Source organism: Vombatus ursinus, unplaced genomic scaffold (assembly GCF_900497805.2).
Source record: "Vombatus ursinus unplaced genomic scaffold, bare-nosed wombat genome assembly UNPS02014812.1, whole genome shotgun sequence".
Classification (NCBI taxonomy): Eukaryota; Metazoa; Chordata; class Mammalia; order Diprotodontia; family Vombatidae; genus Vombatus; species Vombatus ursinus.
This window is the reverse complement of record NW_020954590.1, coordinates 37,728,275-37,741,929: the sequence shown is the minus strand read 5'-3', so window position 1 is coordinate 37,741,929 and position 13,655 is coordinate 37,728,275. Positions and strand designations below refer to the sequence as shown.

The 13,655-nt window shown below is 34.7% G+C and overlaps 1 protein-coding gene across 5 annotated transcripts in view; it reads right to left on the bottom strand.

Moving 5' to 3' along the window:
- Nucleotides 1-13,655, bottom strand: part of LOC114054137 (piezo-type mechanosensitive ion channel component 2) — a 527,965-nt gene that overhangs the window by 47,023 nt on the left and 467,287 nt on the right. For 4 of the 5 annotated variants that reach the window (XM_027877280.1, XM_027877281.1, XM_027877283.1 and 1 more), the window contains 4 exons: nt 12,542-12,601; nt 10,090-10,256; nt 9,488-9,654; nt 1,850-2,017 (listed from right to left, as the gene is read on the bottom strand). In XM_027877280.1, the coding sequence (XP_027733081.1) occupies nt 1,850-2,017; nt 9,488-9,654; nt 10,090-10,256; nt 12,542-12,601 (562 nt within the window). The remainder of the gene's footprint in view (nt 1-1,849; nt 2,018-9,487; nt 9,655-10,089; nt 10,257-12,541; nt 12,602-13,655) is intronic. The other variant, XM_027877282.1, reaches the window with a different exon arrangement.

Here is a 13,655-nt window from a genome sequence, read left to right as displayed (position 1 = left end):
CCAGGCCCAAGGCAGGCTAGGTATAGATACAAATTAAGATTTATACACTAAAACAAATATAAGTTATGATACTTCAATAAATGATGTACTTTCTCAGTGTTCCTCTTCTTCCTCTATTCTTGCAAAGAAGGGAGAGAAAAATGTCCTGGGAATTTGTTTTGAGGAATGCTAAAATGAAAATTATTAGACCATTGAATGCATCTGGTAGTCTGACCTGTATACTTAGAGCCTGGGCCTATCATAGGACCTTCTGAGTTCACCCTAGCCTGTCTCTTAATTTAAAAAACAATGATAAAGACTTGGGTGAGACCAAAGATTTCAACATATTTGTAGGTTCTGGTCCTGGTCTCTGTGATATGGGAAGTCTCTAGGTTTTTGTTGTTAAGTCATTTTTCAGTTGTGTTCAACTCTCCATGACCCCATTTAGGGTTTTCTCATAAGAGATACTGGAGTGGTTTGCCATTTTCTTCTCCAGCTCATTTTACAGATGAGGAAATTGAGGCAAACAGGGTTAAATGACTTATCCTGTGTGAACAGGTAGTAAGTGTCTGAGGCTGGATTTGAGCTCATGAAGATGACTCTCCCTAATTCCAAGCCCAGTGCTCTATCTACTGCACCACCTAGCTGCCACAACATACCTAGGAGGACATGCCAATTGGAATCTCTCATAGACTTACCTTAGGCTGGACTAGAAATCCTAGGAAGGATTGGAAATGGATTTATCCTTTGAGGGAAGTTCAGATTACAGGAGTTAATCCAGGACCTGATCAAACTTTCAGGGGCCCTGTAGTCTGTGACTACATCCGTAATGTCCTTGGATTTGTGTTATGAGGAAGTAAGGAATACCTAAAGATCCCATGTCAAAATGACAATATAGATGATGGCTTGATCCTTCTCTGTTAGGCTGAAGCTTGACTATTAAATGCCTGGTAAGTGCCAACATGTTATGGAATGATTCCCATGCTACACATCTCCTTTGTGAGAAAAAAACCAAAAACCAAAAATCAAGGAGCTGACAATACCATGCTTAATAAAGCCATTTTTCCTTTTTTGTTTTGGGTCATTTTAAAATTTAGGTATTTAGATTCCATCTCATGCTTCTAGCTTCTACTAAATTTTGAAAGGTAATCAATTTCTTTAACTTGCATGAAAAAGACTGCAAATCTAAGTTACTTTATAGAACGTTTAGGGAGAAAACAGCAAGACTGGATCACCAAATAAGTTAGCGTCAAGTAGCCTAGTTGAAGAGCATGGGAAACTGCAGTCAATTAGTCTATTCTCAGGTTACAACGTTCTATTTTTAAAACAAGGATAAAACACATTTTGACTTTTATATTACTCAAGTATATGAATACAGACAGGTTTATTCCTGACCCATTAAAACTTGACCAAATATGACAACTTTCCAGAATGTATCTTAATGTCTATCTAACTCTGAATGAGCAAATCACAAAAATGTTCACCCTCTTTCCTGATGCTTTTCCCCTTCCTTTTGTAGCCCAAACAAGCCTCTAAATCAGTAAGATGAACTGTATCTTTCACAGTTAACCTTTCTTAAGAGGAAGGAAAGTTGAATTAGTCAGAAATAAAAGACAATCTTTGAAATAAGGATTTGAAAGAAACTCATTCCAGACAAAATCAAAGAAATAATTCTTTTCACAAATTATGATCTTGAGAACTAATGTTAGCCCCAGAAAAGATGGTACCTATGCTTTTGTTAGACATGCCATTTAAAACAAAACAAAACAAAACAACCACACATGAGAGCAAAGACCTAAACAAAGGAAGATGAGGAGGAGGAGGAGGAGGGTTGTAAAACGACTCAAGGAAGCATGCACAAGTTAAGCACCTTGATGCTAAACTGCCACTGTCAGCTGATGAAGAGGACATATCCAAGCTGTACATTTTACGAAGCCTAGGTCGGGCCCGCTCACTTGTTTTAGGAATAGTTTCTCGTCCATCTAAATCATCAAGGGTGGACTGCCTTGAGAACAGCAAGGTTGCTTCAGTGTAGCAGCTAGCAGCGCAAACAGTTACAAAGACACAGTGTTAAACACCAATGATAAATGAATGTACATATGGATCAATTAATGGATGTACTCGCCATGCAGCAAAACACATAACCACCACCACGATGATGACAATAACAACAAAGATTCGGGGAGAAGATAAGGACCCGTTTGGCGTTATCAGGAAATAGATGGTTCCTGGGCTACTTTTATCATTATTTTTTAAACACTGAGCATTTATTGCACTAAATAAATTAATGAATGGATTATTTGAATAAATTCATTATACTTGGGAAATGAATTGGAGAAAGTTGTTGAATTAGTAAATGAATGAATTCATTATTTCTGGGACAGGCTATGTCCCTGACTAGAACAAGAAAATGAAATGATTTGCAAAGTCACATATATTGGAAATTGTGTAAGTTTAACTTCAGACAGATTTTTTTTAACTAAACAAGTTTGTCTTAAACTAAACCACTGAAAATGCTGTAACATTTACTCACTGCAGTAATACACTCATTTGAGAATTTATATATTAGAATCTGGTGGTATTTTAAAAATTGTGACTTCTAAAAGGTATTCATTTTCAAGAGAGATATTTACAGTTGATCAGAAACCAAAATGGATTTTCAAGCTATTCTCAGTCTGATGTGGTGTACTATGTTGGCATAGATGCTACTCTGATGAACAGTCTAAAAATCAGAAATTGAAAAAATATTCTAGAGACAAAGAAATGCAGCAGCACCAGGAACCATTTTACTTATTTTTTTCCCTCTGATCACTTGTTGCATCCTTTCCAGAGGTTTGTAACACATGCCATTAAAGAATCTATTTGTTAAAACCCTTATCTCCTTTCATGAGTGGAACAATGAGAGGGAGGGCAGGTCAAATCCAGGAAGGGGATGCTACTGGATTGACAGAAAGCAAATAAGAATTATGAGAAAGACATTACTTCAATGAAGATGTATTAAAAGAAAGGAGCAGGAAGCAAGGAATATAATAAATACAGCAATGTTATTTCACAAGTTCCTAGGATGCTCACCCCTCATTTTCATTTAGGTTTTGGAATGTTAAAGGACTCAAATTATAATATTTTCAGCTTGAACATACAGGCCTAGCACTGTTGTGAAAAGGAGTTTCTGAATGGTGATGACCTTAATATTTGTAATCCTTGTGTAATATTCACTATGGTGGATAAAACAGGTACAGTAAAACTTGTAACCCAAAAGAGTTTTAAAGCTAAGATATATTATTAGAAGCCTTCCTGGGTGCTCACATGAACAGTTATGCTCTATTCATAGAAATTGTTCCCTGAATTAGCCAGATTATGTTGTACTATATATAGCATAATTCCAGTTGGGTCATCATCATGCAATTCAGAAATCTGGAATATGGGTGAGAGCTAGACTCAGGCTTAGTTCCCAGCTCAGAAACAGTGGTGGAAGAAAAAGGCAGGCCTAAAAGTTTGCCATAAAAAGTAGAACTCCCTCAATTATTGTGAAATAATTGAATGGATTCTCAAAATCATATAAATAAAGACACCTTTCACCAAGTAGGTTAGTGTCACTGTGGCTTTAGGAAGTGTTGGGCCAAACATTAGAAAGAGAGCATTATGGGATAGCTATACTCTAAGCTTCACTGTATATAAATTGCTAGGTCCAATCAGAAAGTTGGATTCTTTGTGATAATTCAGTTTAGTTTTACCTTAAGAATTCTGAAAGAGCTCTTGCTCAGCTGTGAATAGCTTGGAGAATTACTGTCATAGAAAGTGACAAGTGTCACTAAGAGTCCCTAATATTTCAAGTTGAAGAAAATAATGTCATTTTCCTCATGACTGCTATTGATGTAATAAAGGAAAATGCTGCAAAAGTCGCTGTAAAAAATTATCAAGAAACACCTTTAGTTCTTTTGATTTTGGCTTATTTTTTCAATGAACCTAACTGTGTACTCTAAAATTTCCAAGATGATACAGTGTTGTGTATGTTGTTGTTGTTCAGTCATGTCTGACTCTTTGTGACTCCATTAGGGGTTTTCTTGACAAAGATACTGGAGTGGTTTGTCATTTCCTTCTCCAGCTCATTTTATAGATGACAAACAGAAGCAAACATGGTTAAGCGACTTGTCCAGAGTTACACAGCTAGTAAGTGTCGGAGGCTGGATTTGAACTCAGAAAGATGAGTCGTCCTGACTTGAGGCCTAGCAATCTATCCACTGAGTCACATAGCTGCCCAGTTGAGTATATAGGGCAGTCCTTAAAAGTTAGGAGATGTGGGTTCAGAATTGAGCTCTGCTACTTAACATATGAGTGAATATGGGGAAATAACTTTACTGACTCTCACTCTTCTTTTTCTAATATGAGGATAATATTGGTATTTATTACCTTATAGTATTATAGTGTGGTTTATTAAAGATAAAGTGTTATACAAATGTGAGCTCACATACTTAGATTAGAATGAAGTCGCTTATATACAAATTACTGAACTTTTTACTTCCATCAAATATGCTCTATCATATATTCCAATAATAAAACTCATAGATGCTAGTCAAGTGGGGGTAGGGGTGGGGAGAAATTTTAGAGACTACAAATGAGAAATCAGAGATGGAGTGTCACCATTGGGAAAGCCAGAATAAAAGTCTCTGTAAATACACCACAGTCAAACTGGATGTACATCAATGTTAATGATGTTCCAAGATAGTTTTCTCCAAAGATTTCTCAATGGTCCCCAGGTAGGGAAATCATGGGAAATCACTGTGTTTCAGACTGAGGTACTCTTGGAAGCAAACTAATAGAAACATGACTCTACTATGAGTTCCTGTGCTGATGATTTCACTTGCCAATATATTGGCATGTCCAATCTCTCCTGGCATGCTGTCCATATGAGGTCATTGCTTAGTGTCAAAACTCATGAAAAGATCAGTAAAATACATGAAGTAGGTAATAAGATAACATTAAATTCTTTTTTTTAAAACTTACTGAACTTCAGCACACTTATTGTATATTTTATAGGGCTCTTTTCTTTGTTTTCATTTTGAAATTCTCTACTGAAAGAGTAATCACTGATTTTAAACATTATCCCCTAATCTGTAACATTTGATACCTCTAAAATGTTTTAGCTACTAGATCAGAATAAAAAAAACAAATAACTTAAGTGTTGACTTTATTTCAAATATTTTACCCAAATTCTTGAATTCTTATATATGAAATAAGAGAAAAAGCTTATTATTAGCCAGTCTCTAACATTTGCATAGGAAATAATAATAACAACAATAATTTTGACATTTATGTAGAATTTTAAAGTTTTTGAGCATTTTTATCGTACATTATTTCATTTTATCCTTGCAACATTCATAAAAGGCAAGCAATATAGATATTATTATGCACATTTTACAGATGAGAAATATTCAGAGAAGTCAAAATTGTTTGTCCACAGCCACATAGCTGGTAAATGCCAGAGGTAAGAATGGGACATAGGCCTTGTCCACTACTCTTTCTACTATACCTTGCTGCTTCTCTGAGTTCAGTCTCATGAAGCCTGAGGACTCCTTAGAATAATGTTTTAAGTATAAAAAATAAAGTACATTAGATACCAAATGAAACCAATTATACTGAAATACAGTTACTAAAATTAAAAAAAAAAGTTAGCAGCTACCACATTAAGAACCTCTGTTTTAGGTAGAATTTCTTTTTGATCTTTACCCCATTGGCAGCAAATTGGAAAGAGTGTTGTATTTGGAATTAGCAGATCTGAGTTTGTTTGATGTTGCTTCCTAATTTTATTACCTTGGGCAAGTCACTTTAATTTTCTGAGCCTTAATTTCCTTATTTGTAAAAATGAGAATGTATATACTACTTACAAGATTGCTGTGAGGAAAGATCTTTATAGAGTGTTATAAAAGTGTAACCTATCATTATTATTATCATCATCATTTTAGCCTGCTTTATTTTGTGCTATTCTGTCTACTCATTCTCTTGCCCAATGTACAATTTTATAGAATGTTGCCTTGATAGAGAAACAAGGCCATAGGGCAGGTCTGCAGAGAAAGAAAACACAACTTAGAAATATATAAATGGCATTTACACAAATATATCTCCATTAAAACACATGATAAACTAAAAGAAAATCAGTAAGTACTAGCTAACAAATTCATTACAAGTAGAGATGTGGAGTAAAAAATCTTGATACATGGGGGAAAAGGATCAATCTGAAAATGAATTTGTTCTTAGCTAGTCAAAAAGAGAACAGATGAGAATGGCTTTTTGAATTTGAAGTGTTGGAAGAATGACAATGCTATCTTCAGTCATAGTCATTTCCCTGGCATGCCTGGAATGTCAGCACATCTTTCCATGCCAGCTTCCTCCTGAAATGTGTGGTGAGGGCTAGGTGTACACAGTACAATCGATGCTCCTTACATCTTCCAATTACCCCTTATCCCAAGATGCATTTAGTGACAAAATTTTGGGTTGTTAACCCATCAGCAGTACCATTTCCCCCCAAACCCTCTCTTTCTCAAGGATAATCCCCTGTAATTAAAAGGCAATCATCAACAAAGAACATCTGAAATACAAAGGAGATTGGATAGAATTAGAAAAATTGTCAAACCAAACATGATTTAGGGAGATGGTCCTAATAAGCAAAAACTGTAGAGCCCAGTTAGAGTAATTATGAAATTTTTTAAAAGTTTTTTTCTTGCTCTAAGCCTGTCCAAAAAAGCAGCAAAAAGATCATCAAATAAAGTTAATGATATGATATGCTTAGACACAAAAAATACTAACATGCTCACTAGATTTATATCTTTATTTCTATCAATCTATCAATCTGTCTACACATGTATGTATCCAATGCATATTGCTCCATTTTCACCCTTACAGTCAGTCTTTTTTCAGATTTTAATTATAAAAATGATTTCTAAAAATATATTTTATGGAAAGTGTATTTATGTGTTGAAGTAAAGGGAGATGAGAAGAGACTTTTTCATTTAGTAATTTATACTCTTTTGTTATTACTTTCTTTCAGGAGAATATTTTAATCTGGCAGTTCAAAACATCCCAACTCATAACTTTAGTAAATACATAACTACTCTGATACAGTCACTGTTAAGGATTTATCTCCTAGATTTTTTAATGAGCAGAAGAAAAATGAAAAGAATTGTGAATTTTTTCTCAAAGCAGTTAACTCCTTATTCCCAAATTTGGAGATACAGGGGAAACAACAGAACAAACCAAACCCTCCCAAATCACCATTCTATTGTATTGACTGTAAAGGGGTTTTAAAGCATATGTCAGCATCAGACAAAAACACAACAACATATAATTATTAAGTAGCAGAATAGATATGACCTTACAACTTTCAACTGACAATGTAGAAATGATAATATAATAATAATAATGATAACATAATTTGCAATTATTTAGCACTTTAAAGTTTGCTAAGTGCTTTACATATAGCTTCTCATTTGATTTTCCTAGCAATGATTACAAAGAGTTCTCTGGCACTTAGCATTTCTTGTTTTGGCCTGCTCAAAACACAATTTCACATGAAAATGATTGCTTTGGGGTTTGGTTTTGAGGAAATGGGCTCAAGTCTTTCTGTTGCCCAAGTAAATCTTGGAAGTAAATGAGATACTTGGGATAATAAGCAACTCTTTCAAGGCCAATAGTGTATTTATTACTTCAGGTAGATTCCCAGACTCCAAAGCTATGTTACTGGTTTTGTGACAAAAGTGTCACACCAGAGTTTACATGTTCCAGTGAGAGCTATATACTTCAAAGTAGTCACCTATAGAAGTTATGCTTATTACAATAATTATGCTTCTGCTCAAAACAGTTTTAGATATTTTTTGGAGTTTCTTTCAGTACATTGTAGAACCTTATTTTGAATGCTACAATAATGACTATTTTTTCCCTAAGTCGATTTGATTTCCAGAGACAGCCAAATGTAATACAGGTGATTAAACTATTTTTGGACTGAATAATAGGGACTGACTACAAAGTAATGAGACCATCAACTAGCTCTGAAGACAATTAGAAAAGAGGAGTTCTAAAAATAACTTAATTAGTAGTAATATCACTGAAATAAATGTGAAGATTCCCAAAGTTAGTACTTTGAAAGGACATTTGTTTTCTGGCATGTGTGTTACAAATCATGTCAGATTATTTTATAGTCACATCATTTATTATTTTTGTTATTCTAATCTGTTTCTCTCCTAACTTATTTTCAGGAAAGGATTTTAGACATAGACTCTCTGTCTCTGCTTGTGTGTGTGTGTGTGTACACACATATGTACACACATACATACATACATATACACATATATGCAGAGTGAAATTATTGTGCATAAACATGTATATCTATATACACATACTAGTGTACATATCTATATACATACATATATACATGTAAATATACATGCCTCTGTTTTCAATTATAAATTATTTGAGCTGTTTCTTTTCATAAGATCCTCAGAAAACTGTTCCAGGAAGAGGACATCTGTAGACTTGTGCATGTGTGTCTGAATGTATATAAATACAATGAAAAAAATCTTCTAAAGACCTTTTCTACATTCTTAGCTGAGAAAACTTTTGCCTGTGAAAATGGAAAGTTTGTATACAGATAATAAATTTAATAATAGCTATGGAAAACAAAAACAGCCACATCAGATAATTAAGAAGAAATAGCTTTTTTCTCAAAAGTAATTTTTTGGAGGATAGGGGGCTCAATTATCTGGATAATTCTTTAAACTTGCATTGAAACATACATAGATAGGATCCAAATGTGTTACTTTTGATATGTTATTAGGAATCATTGTAATGCTTCTAAGAAGAAAGGAAATTGCAGGAGGAGTATCACAAAAAAATGCTGTACAAATTTCAAATGGATGCCATGGAAGTTCAATCATTGTTCAAGTGGCAGGCCTTGCCATAATCAGGAATTCTTAGCTTGATGCCTCTGATTTACTTCTAGGAAATGAATGCAGATATCAGTAATGTAAAGGAAAACAACATTGAAAGCTATGAAGGACTCTGAACAATGCAATATTTAAGTGTGACTGCAGAGTATTAATGATGACAAAATATGCTTCCTGCCTCTTGGTAGAGATAGAAGACTAGAAATGTGGATGTTGGCATATGTTTTCAGACAAGGCCAATTATGTTGACTTATTTACTTGTATTTTCTACAAGAAAGACTCCTATTTGGGAGTGAATCATTGGGAAGAGACAGTGATATAGAAAAAAATCAATAGAATAGTTTAAAGGAAAAATATAATTTACATCAAATTCTTACAGATATTTCCAATTATTTGACTAAGATATTTGCTGAAGATAATAGAACAACTTTTATTATTTGCATAAGGATAGGATAGTGAAAAATTTGTAATTAACTCTCCCTTCATGCAATTAGTTCTTCATAAAATGTTCTGGTGTAGATTTATGGCCTTTATAAATTGAGAAAAAATTATTGTTTAAAAAAATGAAATACCTGGAAATACTGTCATGAGAATCTAAGCTATCCATTCTTCGGGCTGTTTTTAAGCCTGAAGCAGCACCAGGGTTTTCATCAATTGTGTCCAGTCCAGACTCTCTAGAAAGATTCATAATGTGGTTCTGATAGTACATATGGATGCTCTCCCGAGTTGGAACATTGCCCTAAAGGAAAGCAGAAACCAACCGAGAATGAAAGATTTCTCTAGCTCCAGATCTGGTTGCTTCTCAGAATTCAGTTGTGTACCTTCTATACATCTTACATACACCCACCCTTTTCCATCCTCAGCTTTAATTACTTGCTTCTGTACACAAATATATCATATTTGCTATGATACATTCCAGGCACAATTCATGAAATCAAGGGAAAATTTCTCAAATCCCAACTTGTAGTTGGGGCAACTCTATGTTCCAGCCACAAATGACTATTTTTCATTCTATTTCTGAGTGTGAGATGGCTTCTTGTATGCTAAAAGGAAGTAGGATGGTATTGAGTTTTCTTGACAAAAGGATAGTATATCATCTCTCTTTAGAAACTCAACTCAGTCTTCAAATTTTGTGAGTGAAAAGAGGAGAAGATAATGGTATCAATAGTGTTACCTTTTTAATTTCTCTGGTCAGCATGCATCGCTCAATTCTTAACACTGTAGATATATCGATGTGCTCCCGTGAAATTGAATTAAGCCAAGTCGTAAAACTATCCACTGATGCCAAAAAGAGGACCCAGGTAAACTTTAAAATATTGAATATCCTTTTGATGATGTTATCTGGGAGGATGAAATACAGCAGTTTTAAGTTGTTTAATAAATATCTATAATGTTTCTATTAATTACTCTGTATTAGGTATTGGGGATATGCAGAACCTGCTGTCAAAGAGTTTTCAAATTAATTAGTGGATTGGGGTGAGGTGGAGCATATATAGAAATAACCTTGATACAAAGGAGAACATGGGAAATGCAGAGGAAAGATTAATACTTGAATTGGTTCTTGAAAGAAGGAAATTTTATATTGTAAGATTACAGGGAAGGGAAAGGAGACCATTTCAGGCCTGCAGTATGTATGGACAAAGACCAAGAAATGGGAAATATCATGACAACAATGGGGGATGGAGAGTATAGAATGTAGAAAACATGAAGGAGTTACTTAGAGTGCTTGACTTTGCTACTTACTAGTTATATAAATATAAGGGAAAGTAACTTTTCTACTGTGGGTCTGAGTTTCCTTGTGTGTAAAATGAAGGGATTGGACTAAGTGATCTCTTAGGTGTCTTCTAGCTCTTTATGAGTGAATGGGCAGCTAGATAGTGTAGTAGATAGTATGCTGGTCCTGGAGTCAAGAGGACCTGAGTTCAAATCCAGCCACTGACACTAACGAGCTATGTGATCCTGGGCAAGTCACTTAACCCTGTTTGCCTCAGTTTCCTCAACTGTGAAGTAAGTTGGAAAAGGAAATGGCGAACCACTCCAGTATCTTTGCCAAGAAAACCCCAAATGGGGTCATGAAGCGTCAGATATGACTGAACAACTACATTCTTTAGGAGTGCTGCTAGAATCCTATGAGTTCTATAAATAAAGGCTGGGGCTTATTTCCCTTTGAGAGGGTAAGGACATAAGTCATGGGATCATCCCTGATTTGTCTTCTTTGGCGCTGAGGCATAAAAGGACTGGCCTATGGGGAACTGATGTAGGAGGTTTAGAAGCCCAACTGCCCTTCAGAATATCTCTCTGATTTAGCATGGTAAGTTGCTAAGCCAGAATAGAATACCCTTCTATAAGAATTACTCTTTTTTAACCTTAGGCATTTTATCCTTTTTATTTTTTGTTTTTAGTAAAGTCCTTTGTGTTTCTTTTTTCCATTTCTTTTCTTCTTCCTTTTTTTGGGGGGAGGGCATTTTATGATTCACTAGTATGTCATTGCATTGGAACCCTGAGCTTGATACATTAGACTAACCTGAGCTAGGCATGGACCAGAATAGATATAGATAAGAATCACATTAGATTAGGAGAGGTTGAGATCTATTCTGGTGGAAGGAGTCCTCACGATGATGAGATTACAGATCTGTTAACATGTTAAAGCTACATTTTATGAGACATGTTGTGACTGGGGGTACATCCAATTTTGTTTAATAAAGTAACATATTACAATGGATTCAATGTTATTATGATTTCTAAAAGCAATCAAAAATGAATATAATTTGGGAGTTTATCATTGCCATTGTATGAAAAAGTACAATCCAATTATAATACATAGTGCCAATGCAGACTGGTGCCAAAAACAATTTTCTTAAGGGCAGATAGTCTCATTTGGAGCCAGAAGATGTCATTCACTCTTAAAAATTTGTGCATATCTTGTCTAAAAAAATAAAGAAATAGAGGCAGTTAGGTGGTGCAGTGAATAGAAAACCAGCCCTGGAGTCAGGAGAATCTGAATTCAAATTTGGCCTCAGACAGGCACTTACTAGATGTGAGACCTTGGCAAGCCACTTAGCCCAATTGCCTCGCAAAACAAAAACAAAAACAACCAAAAAAGGAGAAAAGAAATAAAAATCCAAAACTACACATAGGGTTTTACAACTGTGAAAATATAGAAGAGAATAACAATTTAGCAGATATAGGTAGTTATTTAATATGAAAAGTGATGTTTTTTTTCCTCAAATGGGGAATAGTTCAAGTTTTACACCCATATACTGGCCTATTCTTCTTTTTTTCTCTTTTCCTTTTTTACAAGCTGTTTATATACTTGGGATTTGTATCATAATGTGGCTTCATCAGAACCTTCTTTCTTTGAATATTTTCTGATACACCTCAGAAAACTGAGCCACAATCAACCATATTTTTGGTCCAGTAATATAAAGGTCAATTTAAGGTCTACTTCTAGGAATCAATAATAATTTACAGCAATGATGACTATCCAAGGGAAAACTATAAGTCAGTGCAACAGTCAATAAAAAAGTTTTCAACAATGTCATCACATAACCTGACCAGTAATGATGGTGGAAGATAGCATTCCCCATGGCCTGTATTTAATGTTATTTTTGTCATTGTTGATTTACCTGGACCATCAGATTTCTTTTTTAATGGTTCATCTTCTCGGTCTTCCCATTCCACAGGACCTGCCAAATTGATATTAGGTAAAGGGCAGTTAAGACTTTAAATTGAACAAAATCCTATTCTTCTGCATCAAAGTTGATTTCAACATTAAATCCAGAGTATTCCCTGAATCAACAATTCCAAGAAACCTCAAAGACCTTTCAGATTCAAATTCTTCTTAGCCCTTCTTCACCAGAAAAATAACCATTCACACTTCAAAATTTAAGAGATTGCCCCTTATTCTTTTTTATTCCACACCATCCTAGCAAAGTGTCTTGTACAAGGTATTCAGCAAATACTTATGAATGAAAGAATGAGTTGTTGAAGAAAGGCTGCTTATGTCATATTTGAAAACATGGATATACTTTGACATTACTTATTTCCTTTGCATCTTATTATAATTATTAAGAATTTTAATCACAATATTTATTATCAGAGTGCAACTTCTTTTTTGTAAATGCCTACCCCTCCCTCATATATTAGGAATTATAGTTCCCTGAAGCATCTGTTTCATCTATGCTATCTTTATACTTATGAGCATCAGCTTCTAGAGAATAGAAACCATGTCTTTTCTGGTCTTATCTTTTGCATAGCATTTAATATGGAGGTATGAAAAGCTGAGTCTTTAATAAGTCTGATTATGAAATTGGAAAGCATGACCAAGGATCCATTTGTACCCTGGCCTGGGAAGGATACCGGGAAGAACATCAGAGGAAATTATCAGAAGAATTGATTTTGACTTCAGCCCAGCTACTAATTGGTTCCTTTAAGTTTTTGCTCGGTAGCTTGGTGGCAAGAGTTCTGAGTCTGGAGTCAGGAAGACTTGAGTTCAAATCCGGACTCAAACACTTGCAAGCTGTATAACCCTGGGCAAGGAATTTAACTGCTGCCTGCCTCAGTTTCCTCAACTGTAAAATGGGACTTATAATAATAACTACCTCACAGGGTTGTTGTGAAGGTCAAATGAGATAATATTTAAAAGGTGTTTAGGGTGATGGCTAGCATATAATATATGCGACATGAATTTTTCTTCCTTTCCTTTCCTTTCCTTTCCTTTCCTTTCCTTTCCTTTCCTTT